At 45.8% G+C, this 20,017-nt stretch overlaps 1 protein-coding gene across 1 annotated transcript in view; it reads right to left on the bottom strand.

Annotated features, from left to right (window-relative positions):
- Positions 1-19,462: 19,462 nt before the first annotated feature.
- Positions 19,463-20,017, bottom strand: part of LOC123621710 (laminin subunit alpha-3-like) — a 37,706-nt gene continuing 37,151 nt past the window's right edge. The window contains exon 13 of the mRNA XM_045527619.1: positions 19,463-19,619. Coding sequence (XP_045383575.1) covers positions 19,470-19,619 — 150 coding nt within the window. The 3' untranslated portion in view covers positions 19,463-19,469. The remainder of the gene's footprint in view (positions 19,620-20,017) is intronic.

The raw sequence follows: 20,017 nt of genomic DNA, 5'->3' as shown, positions 1-20,017 counted from the left end.
CAAGGTCCCGGTAGTCGAAAGGAGTCGATGGGCACCAGGCAGCAGCTAAAGGCATGGTTAAAGTCCATCCGTAGGAAAAGTGAACACTACTGCTAGAGAGAGTCGAATGGTGCCTCCCCCAAAGATATGTCCAAGCCCTACACCCCAGTACCTGAGAATATGACCTTGTTTGGAAATAGAGTCTTTGCAGATGTAATCAAGTTAAGATGAGGTTATACCACAGTAAGGTAGCCCCTAAGCCAATCTAATGAGTGTCCTTGTAAGAAAATGAGGAGCGACACAGACACAGAGAGGACACAGACACAGAGAGGACACCACGTGAGGACAGAGACACACGGGGACAGTAACATGTGAGGACAGAAGCAGAGATTGGAGTGATGCAGCCACAAGCACGGAATATCAGCAACACCAGGAGCTAAGACACAGGCATGGAACAGGCCTCCAGAAGGAGCCAACTCTGCTGACTCCAGAAATGTGAAAGAATAAATTTCTGTCATTTGAAGCTACCCAGTTTGTGGTTATTTGTTACAGCTGCCACAGGCGACTAACACATCTGCCCTCAAGCTGGGGTCGCTGAGGCCTGTCACCAGCAGCCACAGCCCTTCCTGGCTCTCACGCCAAATCACAGGCCACAGCCCGGGTAATGTCCGTGTGCCTGGGCTGTACCTCTACGCTGGGGTGTAAGGTGGACAGTGAACCCCACACTTTCCCCTGCACACCGCCATACTGGGCTGGACTCCTCTGGCTCAGCGTTCCTGTCATATGACCCCCAATCTAATTCTTACCAGCCTGTTCCTCCAGGAACTGAATCCTGGCCTTTGCCGCTACAGCCACTGTCTGGCCCTGCAGGCATCAGGCTCATCACCTGGAACCATGCACGAGACACTGGCCTCCACCCCCCAGAGCAGAGCTCAGGCTGTGAACCAAACTGCTTAGCAGCACAGCGCCTGCTTGAGCCCATGTGTGCCACCTGTCTCTTGGCTTCATGCACCGGACTATGCGGTGGTCCTCCAAGGGCAGCCCCCCAACTCCCAGCTCAGGCTCCCCACTGTATTTCCTGCTACCCAGCCTCCCTTCCCACTTCTAACCAAGCCCCACTGTGGAGACTTCAGCTCCCCTTCCAGCCCAAGGATTGCAGCCTGTCATTCACTGTCCTTAACACACTGCCGGCTAACCCTAGATGAGGGGCCAGAGCCCACGCACACAGACGGACAGGTGCTCACCACCAGGCCTCACTGACAATTACACACGTGGAGCACCTCCCCACCTTTTGCACCATGGCACACACAGAATGTGATCCTATCATGACAACACCCTGGGGTAAATGGGCAAGGCTGCTTCTGGCCTGGGCAGCTGGTGATCTGACCACCTGGCTACCCTGAGCCTGAGGGGACCAATCCCTCCACCCCCTGCAACACATCCTGACTGGGAAGCTCACCCCAAGGTGAGCACCAGGTTCTCCCAGACAGGTGGGGGGTGGGAAGTGTCCACGGCCATCATGGACAGATGGCATCTTGCCCCCTGCCCCTGTGATGGGACCTGACAGGCTACTCCACCCGGGCTCACCTGCACTGCCCACTGTCCCGGTCACACTGTGGGGTGGCGGCCCCGACGGTTCCCCTCCTGGAACAGTTGCAGCCTTCACAGCCAGCCAGCGGGTGGAAACTGAAGGAGTGCGTCTCGCACACCTCGCACTGGGGCCTGACCGTGCGGGGAGGGCACAGGCACCGCCCAGTCAGCTCTTCACAGAGGCGCCGGCCACAGCTGCACGCTGGCCAGGGGATAAAGAGACACCATGTGAGGGTTAGGTGCCACCTGGCCTCCAGTAGGACTGCACCTACTGCCAGGATTTCCAGAAGCTTCCAAGGGATCTGGGAGAAAGGTTTTGATCTGAAGGACCCGTTTCTTGAGGCCAAGACCCCTAGAGACAGCGTGTAGATGCAGGATGAGGCACAGCTGGACTGACTGGCTCCAGGATGGATACTCTGAGGAGCCGACCAAGGGCTGCCGTGTGCCATCCTAATGCGGGGCTTCTGTCCACCGGGGGTTCTGGAAGTAGGCAGGGGAACGCTCACGGGCTCCCTGAAGTGGCTCTACATCCACGTCACCCCAGTGCACTGCGGGTCCAGAGCCCAGGGTCAGGGCAGGACGCAGCAGCAGGTCCCTCGTGCTGCAGGGCCCTCCTCACTGCTGCCACATAAACTGGGCTGACCCTACACCTCGGGCCACAGGACAGTTCTTAGACAAAGGTCCAAGGGCCTCTCGTGTGAGCAGGACACCTGTGTGGCCCCGGCTCTCCTATCTCAACTGAGTTTTGGCTGGGCTTCCACTGTAAGGGACCGAGCTGTCCAAGACTCTGACATTTAAGACTATTTATACTCACCTGCTTTGCCAAATGCATAGGTCACACGGCATGGGAGTCACAAACACTTATCTTCTAGACCTTTGCTACTCAGAGTGTGGTCCGTGGACCAGCGACATGGGCGTCACCTGGGTGTTTATTAGAAATGCAGAGTCTCAGGCCCCCGCCCAGGTCTCCTGAACCAGACTCTGCATTGCACAGCTCTCCAGGTGAGTCTCCAGCACAGAGAAGGTCTAGAATGAGCATCTGCCCAGAGGAGCATCTTCCACACAGGACCAGAGAAGACCTTGGGCACCCGGGAATGTGCACTTACGCTTGCAGCGTGGGAATCCGTAGTGGCCGGGGGCACAGCGGGTGCACTGCCGCCCGATGACGTTGGGCCGGCACTGGCACTGCCCACCCTCGGGGCTGCAGGGATGGCTGATGGCCCCGGCGGGGTGGCACTCACAAGGCAGCGCGCCCTTGTGGTAAAAGGCCACCAGGGACCTGGCAGAATTCTTACAGAATTCGGAGGCTGTCTGGGGGCTGTGGAGACAGAAACGAGTCGTGGTGATGCCCCGGGAGGTGTGCCTGGAAATGGTTCCAACCTTCCCTGCACCACCTGCTCCACCAGCAGTGACTTTGGGAGGGGCTCGGGGCTTTGCAGTCTGGGAACAGTGGGAAGACACCCCACCCGGACTCAGCCCCATGTGTCCCCTGCAAAAGGAGACATCACAGGACTGGTCAGTGGGAACTTGGGTGGCAGGAATAAAAGGGTGAAAATACACCTAAAAGATGAACTCTGTGGTGTGTGAATTATACCTCAATACAGCATCTGCCCCCCCCAAATACATCTATATGTGCAATAATAAAACTAAACCAAAGATAATGAAGAGGAGGAGAATTGCCAACATTCATTGAATGTTGTGTGCTGGAGGCCTTATCTACACCTCACGTGACCTCCCAACCTCCCAACCTATTAGGCCTGAGCCCCAATGCACAGATAAGGCAACTGAGGCTCCTGGAAGCTGAGCAACATGCCCAAGGCTGCAGGGCTCTGGCGTGGCTGAGCAGGCCCTAAGCCACAGCTGTCAGAGCCTTTGCTCTGAAGATTCACCACACTGGAGGTGTCTGTCTCCCTGGGCCCCCGGAGCCCCAGGGTGCCTCAGGAAGCCTGCGAGGGGCTGGGGTGGGTCCTCAGAAGAGAACGGCAGGACCCGATGCTCAGGGCTGCCCCAGCTCTTGGCATCCATGGGTGCATGGAGAGAGGGCAGGGAGGTCGTGTCTCTGGACACGCCCCACTAGTCAGGTGGCCAAGGGGGAGTGGGACTGATGTCCTTCCCAGTGGAGGCCGCTCTGTTTTGTGTCTTTCAGGAATCTTCGTGGGAAACAGGAAGCAGCAAGGAGAAGGAGAAACTCCTAATCAGCCCCCGAATCCAGCTTGGGGGGAGGACCTCCACTGAGTTCAAAGTTGAGGGCGGTCCCTGTTCCCAGATGGCGTATGGTGAGGTCTGTCGGAGGATGGCCGGTGCACAGGAAGTGTCTTCCTCCCCAGACCCAGACTCACTGCCACTCCCTTGGGCGGTGAGAGGAAGAGGAGAGACCCAAGGGCCAGCCCCTCCCTGGGCCTCGCTCTGGTCAGGAATGCGGGAGTGCCTCGTGCATTCCAGAGCCTCCCCACAGAGTGACACTTACTCAATATAAAAACTGTTTCCTCCACAATTGGTGATAAACTCGAATGACTTGTCCACTGATTTTTTGTGATGTATTTGGTAGTCATGAGTCTCTGCAGGCACCACTAGAACTCGGACCTAAAAGAAACCCATCAGCATGCCTTTGGATTTTCAATGACAGGCACACCTAAGGCTACTCAGTATGCGGGCTGAGCATCCCTAATCAGAAAATCCAAAATCCAAAATGCTTTAAAATCTGAAACTTTTTGAGCACTGACATGATGCTCAAAGGTCATGCTCACAAGAAATGCTCCTTGGAGCATTTCGGATTTCAGATTTTCGAATTAAGGATGCTCAACCTGTAAGCATAACACAAATATTCCAAAATCTGAAAATATCCAAAATCCAAAACATTCCTGGTCCTAAGCATTTCAGATAAGGGATACTCAACCTGGACTTTCTCTTCACCAAGAACAATGCTCTCTATTATTGAGTCCAAGGCCAAATGAATCAGGATTTATGAAAGCACAAGAGCACACACAAGCCAGGCTTGGAGGCTCAATCCACACTGCTGTGCAGGGAGCAGCGAGCACCCAGGCAGACCCTGACCTGCTCAGAGAAGCAGCAGCCCAAGCACTAGCTGGGTTGGGGAACTGGAGGGTAAGCAGGGCCTTTGTGACCCATGCCTGAGAGTCCCCTGGATCTCTAGGTATTGCTGTTTTGCATTTTTAAAGGTGAGCAAACTGAAGAAGCAAGAGCAATGCCCTGGCTTGCTTCTGAAGTTTACATCATACCTGGTACTCTATCATGAATAACTGCAGCCCCAGTCTTTAAAAGTACTACTCAGTTCCCTTTGCCTGTGTAAATCAGACTATGTCTATAGCAAATGCTGTAGAAATTTTCAAACATCTTCAACAACTGCACACCAGCCTACGGCTCACAGAGAGTTTACTGCTCTCATCATATTCAATGCAATAAACATTTGCCAAGCGCCACGTTTCAGGCAGTGTTCTAGGCACACGAGATACAAAATGACTAGTCAGGGCGCTGTCCCCAGGAAGACGACACCCTCAGAGGGCAGAGGAGGCACAGCACAGACCTGGAGGGCACCAGGGCAGGGAAGGCTTTGCAGAGAAGACGAGTTAATTCTGAGCTGGGCGAATAGGTCAGCAGGATTTTTCCAGGCAGAGAAGTGGGCAGAAGTATTAGAAAAAGGGACAGCATGAGAAAGCCTGGTGGCATGAGAGGAAATGGCGTATCAGGGGTCTTGAGCATGGGTTAGCTCGGCCAGAGAAGGGAGCCCTGGAGCAGAGGAATGCAGGAGAGGAGGATGAACGATGAATTAGACAGAGGTGGTGAGGGCCCTGGATGCCAGAGTGAAGCATGTGGATCGGAGGGAAGCACACGAACAGTATCCCATCAGTGGTGGGGAGTCACATGGCATGCTCTGAGCCCTCCATGCCAGGAGCATGGAGGTGAGATGGAAGAAGGGACACCATGGCAGGTGGTTGGCCCCACCTGTCTGCGAGGATAGTCAAGGAGAACAATGGAACCAGAATGGAACAGGTGCTTCAAAGAGACGTGGCAGAGGGTGCACCATGGCGCATGGTGCCAGGCTGTGGTCACAGAGCAGGTGGAGAAGAGGGCTCAGTGAGACCCGGGTGCTGGGTCCCATCATCACGGCAGTGAACAGGGTGGGGCGCCCTGGGGCCGTGCAGGGAGCAGGCTGTGTGTGAGAGACCTGTGAGGCCTGGAGCTGCACGGGTACACAGCAGGCGGTCACACACTGGGCCTGGAGTTCTGGAAAGATCAGAGAGGAATTTGCAGATGTGGGGCGTCCTTCCCACAGAGGAGAGGACAGAATTGATGGGCGCAGGTGACGTATCTACAGGGAAACGATACAAGGAGGGAACCCCACATACAGAGACGGGAAAAGAGAAACCACCGAGGACGCACTAGAAAGAGTGGGAGAAAACTGAGAAAACACATATAGAAGCCAAAAGAAAGGAGTGTTAAATGCTTCAGAAAGAGGCCAGCCAGGTGAGCCGTGGTGAGCAGGGGCCCGTGGACAAACGAGACACTTGCTCTCCATCAGTCCCATTTCCCTGGACTTGTGTTATCATGTGCTTTTTTCCTTCTTTTATTTGGTAAAAGATACTGTAAAATTTAAACATTTTTCTATAAATTTGACATCAACTCCTTGGAGGAATTATGACCATGGGCCACACAGACACAAAGAATGGCTGACCAAGGCAGCCATGGGAGAAGCACGTTGAGGGACAAGCAGAACGCACCAGAACTAAGGACTTTCCTTCTGGAACCTTCACAGTCACGGCCACCTCAGGCTCTGAGATGTCAAACTCCACTCGGCCTTCGGACACCACTTGATCCCGGCAGCCAAGTACATGGGGGCAGAAAGAGGCCTGGAAGGAACCTGGGGTAGAGAGAAGACTTTCTGTCACAGGACTACAAGGATGCAGCAGGCGGGCTAGCGGGGCCTGCAGCTCACCTGACCGCGGCTGCCCGCCATCCACCGACACCTGTGCGGGAAATGTCGGGTGTGCTGCTTGATGAAAGTGGATAACAAAGATGTATCGGCCCAGGTGTGGTACGAGTCCTCTCAGGGTCACTTCATTCTAAGAGGAAAAAAGGAGAAAAAAACAAACAAAAAAAAAAACCTCTCAAGTTGAAGAGCTGTGAATAATTAGAATCACAGAGTAATTAAAGATGAAAAAACAAAACAACTTAGGTGAAATGACAATCTATATTCATACAGAAATTTTCACATGTATGTTTATAGCAGATTTACTTGTAATCACAAAAACTGGAAACAAACCAGATATCTCTCACTCGTAGAATGGGTCGACAAACTGTGGAACAACCACAAATGTTGTTGGAGGGAGGCAATTTGGTACATCTTGTTGGACAACCATTTGGTAGTATAGGTTGGTGCAAAAGTAATTGCAGTTTTGGACCATGAATTTTAAGTCATTATAACTAGGCTCAAACACACCTTTATTAGTCAAAATGGAACCATTATAATTCACACATTTTTGCCAATAAGAAATGTTTGTTTATTCCTGTAGCGTAAAAATCCACGATTCGGGATTCAAGGAACTCTTGGAAAGAATTTTCTGCATCCTTCTGGTTATGGAAGCACTTTCCCTGCAAAAAGTTGTGGAGATGCTTGAAGACGTGGTAGTCAGTTGGTGAGAGGTCAGGTGAATATGGCGGATGAGGCAAAACTATGTAGCCCAATTCGTTCAACTTTTGAAGCATTGGTTGTGCAACATGCAGTCAGGTGTTGTCATGGAGAAGAATTGGGCCCTTTCTGTTGACCAATGCTGGCTGCAGGTGTTGCAGTTTTTGTTGCATCTCGTTGATTTTCTGAGCATACTTCTCAGATGTAATGGTTTTGCTGGGATTCAGAAAGCTGTAATGGATCCGACTGTCAGCAGACCACCAAACAGTGACCATGACCTTTTTGGGGTGCAAGTTTAGCCTTGGGAAGTGCTCTCAAGCTTCTTCCCTGTCCAACACTGAGCTGGTTGTTGTATTCAATCCATCTTTCTTTGCAAGTCACAATCCGATCAAGAAATGGTTCATTGTTGCGTACAGGAAGAGAAGGTCACACTTCAACACGACGATTTTTTTGATTTTCGGTCAGCTCATGAGGCACACACTTACTGAGCTTTTTCACCTTTCCAATTTGCTTCAAATGCCAAATGACTGACCATAGAATGGTTGATGTTGAGTTCTTCGGCAAGTTCTCGTGTAGTTGTAAGAGGATTAGCTTCGATGATTGCTCTCAATTGGTCGTTGTCAACTTCCGATGGCTGGCCACTGTGCTCCTCATCTTCAAGGCTCTCATCTCCTTTGCAAAACTTCCTGAAACACCGTGCTGTATAGTTTGCTAGCAGTTCCTGGGCCAAATGTGTTGTTAATGTTGCAAATTGTCTCCACTGCTTTACAATCCATTTTGAACTTGAATAAAAAAATTGCTCAGATTTGCTTTTTATCTAACATCATTTCCATAGTCTAAACTAAATATAAAATAAACAGCAAGTAATAAGTCATTAGCAAAAAAACATAAAGCAAGAAATGCACATTAAAATTATGTATAACATAACCACAGTTATTTAAGAATGTATTCCAATATCAAATGGCAAATTTCAACAATGCTAAAAACTGCAATTACTTTTGCACCAGCCTAATATTTACCAACGTCAAACACATAACTCAGCAATTGCACTGCTGAGTACATGCCCAACAGAAATGCATATGTTTTGCCAAAAGGCAAGAATGTTCATAGCAGTACTGCTCATAATAACTATGTAATAAAGAGTCTGACTCCATTTTTTTTTGTCTTTTGGAAATAGAGTCTCGCTATGTTGCCCGGGCTAGAGTGCAGTGGTATGATCATAGCTCACTGCGGCCTCAAACTCCTGAGCTCAAGCAATCCCCTCCTGCCTCAGCCTCCTGAGTAGCTGGGAATGCAAGTGCATGACACCACATCTGACTCATTTTTTATTTTGTTGTAGAGACAGGGTCTTGCTATGTTGCTCAGGCTGGTCTCAAACTCCTGGCCTCAAGTGATCCTCCCAGCTGGGCCTCTCAGAGTTCTGGGATTACAGGCATGAGCCACCACACCTGCCATGACTCAATTTTTGATATTTGCCCACTGAAAGCTGTCAGGCTCCATTACTCCCTTCTGCCCTCTGCCCCACACTGGACAAGCTGATAAGAAAGCCCAGAGGCTCCCTCCCTAGGCAAGGGTGGGGAGTTCAAACCACACAACTTCCAGCCCATGGGAGAGGGAGCCCTCCCTGGACTGCCCAGTCCTCCCTCCACACCCACCAGACACAGTAGAGAGCAGAGCATAGCCCTCCTTTTGCTCCAGCTCAGGTGTGAGCCCCGCTCTCCCCAGAAAGCTTCATTGTGTGAATAATAAATCCTTTAATCTGCAAACAACAACAACAACACAGCAATAATAATAAAAGATCATCCTCATCTTTTAGATGAGAACTTGAGCTCTGTCACCTTGCTTTCAACTCATCTCCCCCTACTATTCCAGGCTGCCTTCCCTGTATGAGACCTTAATCAATTTTATCCTTCAGATCTTGTTAACTTCCAAACTTAGTGCAATGTGAACTGGCATGAACCATCTTTGGGATTACAAGGACTGAATACAGGTTGAGTATCCCTAATCCAGACATCCAAAATCCAGAATGCTCCAAAATCCAGAACATTTTGAGCATCAACATGGTGTTCAAAGGAAATGCTCATTGGAGTATTTTAGATTTTCGGATTAGGAATGCTCAACTGTTAAGTATAACATAAATATTCCAAAATATGAAATATTTCAAAATATAAAACACTTCTCATCCCAAGCATGTTGGACAAGGGATATTCAACCTTTAATATCAGAATATTAAGTATATTTCCATAATCCAGAACCAAGAAAGTCCTGTGATTTTATAGTTTACAACGAAAAAATACATTATAATATTTCACCTTCACGCTCTAGCTGATTAATCAATAAACATTCACTGAGAATTTCCTGACTGCAAGGTACTACGTTGGTGCAGTGGGGGATATAAAGACATTTTTCAGCCACAGCCACTATTCTAAAAATCTTACAATCTAACTCGAGAAGAAAACTAATAAACCCAACAACGTCAAACAGCAGCAGCCCACACAAACATGAGGTATCACGATGTGAGGCCTGACAAATTGCCAAAAGATAAGATGTGGATCATGGGGACAGAGCTCAGGAGGGAAAGGGCGCGTCAAGCTGGGGTGGTCACAGGCAGGATTAACCAGACACCTGCATTTCTGGGGTTCTCCACCAAAGACAGGGGAAGTTCTCAAACTTCAGGGGCATCAGAATCACAGGGAGGGTTTGTTAAAACACAGATTGCTGGCCCCCACCCCCAGAGCTTCTGATTTAGTGGGTGTGGGGTGAGGCCTGTGAATCTGCATTCCTGACAAGTTCCCAAGTGATATGGATGCTGCCAGTTCAGGGGCCACACTTAGGGAACCCCTCGTTCAGGAACAGCACACTTCGAGGGGAGTTGTACCTGTGGTGCCTTCAAGGTGACTCCAGTCACAACATCAGCAGAAGGTGAAGGATCCTGGGGCAGACGAGGGACAGGCCCACCCCTTGGGATGTCCAAAATTAATGCCATGGGAGGAGTTTCATGGGCCTGGGAGACACAGGTGGCACTGAAAAGTAGAATATTTTAACATCAACCAAGAACACAGGACTGTCCATCAGTGAAGAGACAGACTTTGAGCATAGGACCATGGGAACGTCAAAAGGATCCACAGGATTCTGGAGATCTTTCCCTAAGGGTAACACCATGTAGTCCACTAGCCACGTGTATTTCAGCCGCCTGTACAATACAACTAGCTAAAACAGAAAGAAAATCCTAATTCTGAAGTAAAATAAGCTAGAAAGAAACTTACTGAAACTTCCCTTTCCCGAGCCAAAATTAATTGTTAAAATGAGATCAATGCAATAAAAATTATTCAGCTCTTGTCATAAATGTTGACATAACACTGTATAAAAGAGAACAAATAACAGCATCTCTCTTAGCCACAGCCAGATTTGCATTGTCTCGGTGGTTCCCATCGTCCTAACCACGAGCACAAGATTTCATGCCTGTGTCTATAAATTGTTTTTGAATCTACAGCAAAATAACCTTACCAAAACCCCAGTGAGCATTAGTTAGCTCATTCTTATGACAGAGTTGTGAGATAGATGTCATTATTTTCATGGTTTTTCAAACGAAGAGCCGCAGACACAGTGATTAAAAGGATTGAGACAAAATGAATCTTTTCAAAAGCTCAGAATAAGGCACAGAGTCCCTGCCCTTGAAAGTTGGGCTTTTTCATGTCCCCAGCTGCTACTGTGTCAGCTTCCTGATATTATGGAATTCTGGAAAGACCTCTAGGCTAAATTATTCAGCTGGTTTTTGTTTGCTTTTTATTTTAAATCCATCACCAGCCTTTAGCACCTTGGTTTATGATCATTTTTGAGTTAAGTATAAGGTAAAAGCATCTCAGTATCACTCAGAGCACAAACAGGGAGAGAGGAAGGACACACATTACCTTCGATTAGCAAATCGCCCATAACTGGCAATGCAGTGCACTTGAGGTCTCACATATTCAGTTGAGAATTCTTCAGTGGGTATGATACAAATTTGATGCTATTGAGCAAATACAAGGCAAGAAGGCACATTGCAGTTATCAGCAAAATCAATGGTATGGTCTAGCACACTCTTTTTAGAAAGCTATAAGTAAAGAATTTATCCAGAAAAATTATAACCATTACTTTAAAGTAGTGAATGTAGCAGGATGGCATGCCCTATAGTATCATTACGTGCAATGAATCCTTTTTACTGTCATGTAGGATCACTGACTACATTGCTGTTGGAATAATTACACAAACAGAACTGAGAACCAAATCCTAGGAAAGTCCCAAAACAACTCTTTTCAGTAACTTTTGGTGGCTGTTTTTTCTCTCCTGCCCTGGGCCAAGGCTGGCTCTTCAGAACCCTTGGCAGGAAGAGGGGAAATGTGGCAGGTGGCCAGAGAGCCTGCTGTTCAAAGAGAGGGCTGGACTGGCACTGCAGGACCCTTCCTAACATGGGAGGACTCGTATGTCAGACACATTTGGACTTTGTCAAAGGAACTGTCTCAAGAGCTAGCTTTTGAGTCAGGTAAGAAACTCAGTCATTAATTTACCAATATATTTCATTTTAAATCAAAAATGTATTACCAGCTTGATTGCAAAGCTATTCAGTAACAACGAAAATTTTTATTGAACACTACTGAGATTAGGGGGTCTTGCAAGTCCAAGACAGACAATGCTCCTGCCCTCATGGAGCTTGTATTCTGGTCAGCCTTGACTCTCACTGACATTGGACTCTTTCAAAAAGGGCAAGCCTATGCTTAAATGATAAAGATTCAGCCCCATTGTAATTTCCAAAGATGAAGGGATTAGATGCACTTGGATTGCTATGTTTAAAAAAAGAGCTGCAATTTTATAATGATAATTTAAAAAAACTGAATTCCAGCTACTTCTTGAGAGCAAGGTCAAAGTTTTTAATACTGTCAGCCACAAATATTTAAAACACATTAGTACAGGCTGGCCTGGCATTTCCCTGGGTGTGATACATGCTTAATATTAGCAGTAACAGGAAGTTGCTTCACCCTTAGATAATCTTAAATTCCCTGAGAATTATTGTAAATCTGGCCACCCCTTCCTAGCCAGATCCCATTGCCTCTGTCTTTCATAATTCTCAATGCTCAAGTTGTGCCTTACAAGGAAGGACACAAAGGTTATTTTAAACTTTGAAATTGTGATGAAATTTACCAAGAAGCTGATAGAGATAATAAAATAGTAAAATGGGAAAGAAAATAAACAATAACCAATGGCATTTCTATACTCCAGCAATAACAAATTAGGAAATATAAGATGTTTTATTCATCATAGTAGGAATGAATAAAAATTAATGAAATGGGAACTTGTGAGATGCGTTTAAACTTGATGACTAAACTCTATGAGGCAGTATCAAAAAGGCTCCAACAAATGAAGGGGCAAGTCAGGTTCAGATGGGAAGAACAGATATTAAACTAGCAATTCTTCACAGGTTAGTTTTATAGATTGCATTTATAATTTTATAGATGCAATCCCAGTCAAAGTTTTAATAAGCTTTTAAAAAATATAGATATCAATAAAATGCTTCTAAAACTCAACAGGCAAAACAGAAGTGTACCAGAAGGAATTGGGCCATGTGCGCCTTGAGCTGGACGTCTGCATCTGCCAACAGCTCGTACACAGCGATGCGGCCCATGCGATCAATCACAGCGCTGCGGCAGAGGAAGCTGCAAGAGGGAAAGAGTTTCCTTAGCCTGACTCCCGGAGTCTCCCTCATTTTGCACTTCCCTATGCGGGGAGAGAGGGGGGCCGATTGTTCTTGGTTCCTCCCGCTTATACCCAGATGCACAATAGAGAATTTCCCCGCATAATGAGTTGAAGAGGGATGCAGCCCATAGTCTCCGTGGGGAAAAGACCCTTCCCTCTGCCGTTCTCGTTTTCCACTCAGCTCCAATGGAACACTTGGTTTAGTCATCATACTCAGGGCCAGTAATGGCATATCTCTAACACATAGCCAGTATTCTCAGGACCATTTGCAATTAAAGTCACCCACTAGCCTTGCAGCGACCATCCCACGCCAAGTCAGTAAGCATGGCTGGCCTTCCTCGATGTTGGGGGACACCCAGCATTTGCCTCTGAAAGCTCAGTCTGTTCACGGTTCTTCCTTCATTTCTACCAGTGGTGTCCCTTCCCTCCATCACATCAGGTGAGGTATAAAGTTCAGGAACACTTAAAAGTTCACAGTTTTGAATCAAAGACTACAACTCTGATGGTAAAACCCATAAGGGAAGTTTTTGTTTTTTTTTTTTTTAGTGTATTTCTGACTTCATATTCTATAGCACATTTTCTATCTGTAAATATAATTTGGAAGTAGTGTCATATGAAAACAAAATGACCATCTCTGATAAATATTTGTAATAATTTAGGCAGTGACTTTTTTGGTGAGGATTAAAATGAGATAAAATATATAAAGAGGCAAGTGCAATTTGTGGTATATATTGGAAACTTAATATATTTTTTCTTTTTCCTTGTGTGAGTGTATATGTGTGTGTGTGTGTGTGTGTCCATTAAAACACATTCCTTTTGGATTCAAGCATAATCCTGGGAGTTAAATATATTAAGTGATTCACTTATTTAGCATTATCTTTATTCTATATTTAATTCTTACTGAGAAATAGACTAACAGTAATAACTGGATTGATTTAATCATTAAGTGTCATTTTTCTTATGGAAATCAGATTTTATTTACCACAGCACTATTTTGAAAAGTGGTATTTCTATTAGCACTGCTGCTATTATGGTGGAATATTATTTTTTTGACATCATTAGAACTCACTTGAGAAATGCTAGGGAAAGTTGAAACCTCAGCAGGAGATGCTGCAATGTTGAAAGAGCCAGTCATTTGAAATAGGTTTTTATAGGTCAAATATTTTCCAATTGCACCATATTTTTCGGACCCCCATACTTGTAGCCTGTTCATTTTCACTTGTCCACATGACAGGCAAGGAAGAGAAAATGGAAGTGTTTTAGCAAAAAGATACCCTGGGACTTTCCTGGGAGTGGTTAAATACAATAGTCTAATACAATACCATCGTGAGATTCTAAGGATAGAAATTCGTGAAGCAGAACTTTGGTGTTGTCACATTCAGAGCCAAAATGATCTGCAGAGTGACATGCAGTTCACCCGCAATAACTCCATGCAGACAAAGGTCATGAAACAATATTCATGGAATCCAGCAAGGGTGATCTTTATTTCTTTGGTTTTGAAACCCCTCCTCTCCTTGGCATAGATATTCTCAGAGCTCTTCTGAGATGATTCAGAGGGTCACCAGGGTCATCATGAATATTTCCTCCTGTCCCCTTAGCCATCTCCACTGTGTGTGCTGTGAGACAGGAAGTTAGCCACAGGATCTGGAGGACGAAGGAGTCAGAAGCTGACCTGGGGGGTGGGCTTGGATGGACGTGGTGTGGAGAAGCCCTGCCCCAGACCCTGGGGCTGACAGTCTCCAGGCCTCCGGTGACGTGGTGACCCACCCACCTGGAGTGTCTGTTCCAGTGCTTGCCAATGTCACCTATAGATGCAGCTTATATTTTCAGATAATGACAGAACATTCTGGAGAACTCTTTTAGGCCCATCTCATGCTCCTGTTAAAAATCCAAATACGATCATGTCCTTTGGTTTCTCTATCATCATCCCAGAGACAAAGCCTTCACAGCGACTACGCAGGGTTGTTGAGGGCATGGCGTTAATTCTAGAACCATTTATCAAGTCTCACAGAAGTTTCCATTCCAAGCTACTAAAAGTAACTCTTTTCATAAGTCTTTTTCATTTTCACAACAGGGAAAATGTCCAACTTCTTCAGGTCATCTTGGGTTTGACAAAAAGCAACATGAAATGTTGGTAATAAAATGTTCAAGGTGTTGGCCAAAAACTAGATGGGTTTACTGCAGTTCTCCACCCGCTGTTTCAAGGGACTCCGACTTGCAGTGCCATTTATTAAACAATTAATTTCATGTGGAAACACCCCTTGGGCTGATTCTTTAATTAAAGCATGCTCTGAACATTTGCATGTATCTTGAAATATGCAAAGAAAATCATTTTAATAAACCCCTGTCAGCGCTCTTGGAAGAGAAGAACTTCATCAGGGCAAATTTTTAAGTCTTTTGTTGGTTACAGCTCTTTTAGAATTTGTTTAGAATAAAGCCATTCTTTTCATGTCCAGTTTTTTCATCTGACAATCATCAAACATTCATTGTCCTCAGTTCTGAGGGTGGGTGTGCACCTCCTCACGTTATCGAGAACCAGTCTTTTCCTTATGCCACGCACACCTGTACTTGGCACAGCCTTTGAGGTGAGAGCACCGAGTTCACTGACCCACACCAGAGGGACAGAGAATCAAATAAAGAGGTTGTGCTGCTTCATGTGAATCTGAACCCAGTTGGCAGGTACAGCACACAGCTGTTTAAGAACATGCAACATTTTCAAGATGCTGCCAACAGAGAAGACTCCTGGTACCCACGGTGGGGATAGTGTTGGACCACAGGACTATTCACCTGCGTGTTTTCAAGATCTGCCCCAAAAAGGAAACAACTTTTCAATGCAAATAAAAACCAATGTTCCCAAGGCATATTTCTTAACTGTTCTGTGACAGAGGAGTTCCCGGGGGCGGGGCTGATTACCTGTACGTGCAGCTGTATATGTTCACCCGGCCTGCTAGAACAGACCCGGGGCTCTCCACTCTCACATCAGCCACAAACATCTGGGCTGCCTTCGTGGAATACTCGAGCATGACCACGTAGTGGCCGACCTGTGGCACACGCAGTCGCAGATGCAATTCCACCTGCCAGAGAGGAGGAGCAGACAGATTGTCACCAACATGAAACATACCAGCTACACTTACACATCCGATGGCGAAAAAAGAGCTAAGAAGACACTCTGGAAGCACTTCTATAGTCATCTTAGTGAGAAATATGGTCCCATAAGGAGGGATGTCAGATAAAATACATGGTGCTCTGTTAAATTTTACATTGAGATAAACAACAAATAATTATTCACTGTTTATCTGCACTTCAAAATGTAACGGGGCATCCTGTATTTTTATTTTCTAAATCTGGCAACCCTATGGAGCACAGGGGTTTCTATTCTTTCTCCCCAGGAATGTTTCAGCTACTAGTTTCTCAAGGTAAAAGACACACTGAAACTGGAAGTAAAAAGGAATCACCAGTGCAGGATAAGAGGGATGGAAGTGTGCCTTGAGACTCTTTGTTCTTTAAAAAAGAAATTTTAAATTATGTGAATGGAAATAATGTCAAAGTGACACATACACCCTACTCTGGGATAATGACTATTACTAGCTCGGTTTTCATACATCCAAATTATTTTCTATTCCTGAATATGTACACACATATTTTGTTTTTTTAAGAACAGCTGTGATCGTAGCAACTTGGGATGCTTGTGCACTACGGTGACAGAGACCATGTGGCCTGCGAAGCCCAAATTATTTACTATCTGGTTCTTTACAGGAAAAGTGTCTCCTACCCCCACCCCCATACCACCTATTGGTTAGGAGCTTGGCGTCTGGAATCAGACTGCCTCCAGCTGTGTGAGCTTGGGCAAGTTACTTGACATCTGTATGCCTCCTGTGTAAAATGGGGATAATGATAGTGCCCACGTCTTAAGACTGTTATGAGGATGAAATGAATTAATACATGTAGGGCTTTTAGAATGGTATTTGGCACAAAATAAGCATTATAAAAACATTGATGATTATAATTATGATTATTGCTTTTTTTCGCTTGCTGGTATTTCAAGTGTCTTTATCAGCATATACAGATACACTTCATTTTTCTAATCACTGCCTAGCATCCCATAGTAGGAATATAAAACTATTTAACTAATTTCCTATCGATGGACACTTAGTTGTCTCTAACAACATGTAATGCTATCCAATCATCACCATGTGTATATTCTCATGCTAATATGTCTGTAACATTCCTAGAGTTGAAATTGTCGGGTCAAAGTGTGTGTGCGTATTTAATACCTGAGCCAATATTAGAACTTCATTCCCTAGCAGAGTGACCCACCTCAGCCCAGAAGCTCAGGCCCAGGTGAGCTTCACCACACTTGATTAAAATGGTCCCCCCTCTTCTTGGCTTCAGGTAACTCATATTCACTGTTCTTTCTGAACAGCTCTGAATCATATAACTGCTATTTGCCATAGTGATTTTTCTATTGCTGAAATAATAGAAAAACTTCCTTCAGGAAAAAAATGCAGATTATCCACACCAATTCTGACTGTATGCTATAGAGTGAAATATGGCACTGCCACTGGTCCACATGGAGAGGTTATTGCCAGCATTTCTCCCCTGGGTATCTCCAAATAACGGCTTAGCTGTCTTTACCCCACCACGAAATACTCTCACGTTAACGACGTACCACGTTCTCTCCTAGAAGTTATTACTGGCTGCCAGTTCTACCACAGCACTCCATTATAAATTTCTACTATTCTGTCCACTCTGATTCCTAAGGATTGATTTTTGGAAGACTTGTTAGAATAAATCAAAATTCACTTGATGGGAAAAGCTGGTTTTGAGAAACTCAAGACAAAAGACATAAAAGATGGCAAACAGAAACTTCATTATATGCTGTTCTTATCAGTTATTTGTCTTTACAAAAGCGGAATTTAAACAAAACCAGTGTTAAACTAGAGGAATCTTTCTGGTTTTGTGGCACAGAACTGCATTCTCCTACTTATTAGTGTTCCAAGATAAAGATGTGGAAGGTGGGTTTATCAAATCTGATGCTCACACAAAGCTAAGAAGGATAACTAACAAGTCCAATCTCAATATGAGGATTCAAATGATTTGGCCAACAACCACTGCTGAACATCTATGTTACGCTATGCCAGGTGATGGGCACACAACGGGAGGCAAGGCAGACATGGTCTCCGCCCTCAGACTGACTTTAATCCAATAATTAGATAATTAGACAAATACTGTGTAAAATTACATGTGTGATAAATGCTGTGCAGAGGTGCTGTGGAAACGTGTAAGACAGGGGCCTGAGCTGGTCAGGGAGGTGAGGGAGAGAAGGCTTCGCTGAAGAAGCAGCAACTTAGCTGAGCATGGAGGACAAGGAGCAGATAACAGGATGTAAGGGGAGGGAAGAGCATTTGGGCAGAGGGACCAGCCTGCAGTAGGAGGCTACACTACAGTACATAAGGCTGTAGGGTCCCCCACACTGCAAGTCCAGGAGTCTGAAGGCAGGCCAGAGTGGCCGAGGAACAGAGCAAGAGGGGCTCTGATAAAATTGGGAGGTAGGAAGGGCATGTTAAAATGATCTCTGTCCTAAGAGCAATGAGATGCTCTTGTAATCTTTCAATCATTGTAGGGGGGGCAGGCGTGATGATCAGATATTCCCATCAGAACACGCGTGCTGGCTATAGTATGGAGAATGAATCGGGAGGTGCAGTGGGCCAGAGTTGATGTGGGTGAGTTAATTAGGAGGCTACTGCAAGATCTTCATGAAAGATGGTGGTATATTGGACAAGGGAGATAGAAGGAGATTTTCAAGAACAGATTGGGACACAGACTCGGGGATAGATTGGCTTTGGTGGGGGAAGGAATGTACGAAGCCACAGATGACCCTAGGAATTGTGGTTTGTGCAATGAAATGGATGGTAGTAGCATCGACTTAGGTAGGGAACATTGCAATGGAATTTGAAGTGGCTTTGAGACATCACAGAGGTAATGTCAAGATGGAAGGTGGATCTGCTGCCCTGCATATAAAAGGAGAGGTAGGACCGGGCATACGAACAGGGGAGTTAAGCGTGTGAAGCTGGTGTCTCATACGGCATAAGTGAGAGTGGTTAGAGAGAGAATACAGAGCAGTGAGACAAGGCCTAGGACTGAGCCTTGACAAATTCTAACATTTCATGGCTAGACAGGAGAATGAGCCTGTAAATGATATTTTGGCAAAGCAGCCAGAGAGGTAGAAAGAGAACCAGATCACTCTTAAATTATGAAAAACAAGAGAGTCTTTTAGAACATAGGGGAGGGTTCGGCAAGTTTTGAAAGCTGATGAGAACTTAAACAGATGAGGACTGAAACATACACATTGGATTCAGTGACAAGGATATCATTGGAAGCCTTGGCAAAAAAATTTAATGGAGTGGGAGGTGGAAGCCAGACTGAAGTGGGTTGAGGTGTGAGCAGCATAGAAAGAATTAGAAACAGGGGTGCAGACAATTCTTTGGAGAAGTTTCTTTGAAAAGGGGAGAAGAATTATGGATCAGTGTCTGAGCTGTGGGAAAGGAAAGGAGGATTTTAATAAAAATAGGTTAGAATTTAGCATTTTTAAAAGATGGGTGACTTCCAGTTCAGCTGACACAGAGAATTCATGTTTGCTCTTCTGCTCCAATGGACAGCAACTCTGGATAAACTGTTTTAAAAGAAAAACAAAAAGATCCATTTGGGATCAAAAGTAAATGGGCAATAGAATATAAGTAAAATGGCACTGGGGCTTAAGTCCCAAGCCTGTTGTCCTCTGGGTCTAGAAGCAGCTGTTTGGGTCGGTAGTTCAGCTCACATAGAGTAAAGAGAACTAAAAATGCTCCATAAGAGACAGCGGCCAGATCGAGGCCCAGTTTTTGAAGCCAAGGAAGAGGGTTCCATCTAATCGTGAAAAGAAGCTAAAAATGATATTGCTGCCAATCCACCACCTGGGTTAGGGCTTTTTAAGAAGCTGTGGAATTTGGAAACCAAAGATCAAACATCTGACCTCATGACAGGAACTGAGATAAGCCATCTACCCACTCAGTATTTCAATCTGCCCTGTCT

Source organism: Lemur catta, chromosome 16, assembly GCF_020740605.2.
Source record: "Lemur catta isolate mLemCat1 chromosome 16, mLemCat1.pri, whole genome shotgun sequence".
Taxonomy (NCBI): Eukaryota; Metazoa; Chordata; class Mammalia; order Primates; family Lemuridae; genus Lemur; species Lemur catta.
This window is presented reverse-complemented; position numbering and strand designations above follow the sequence as displayed.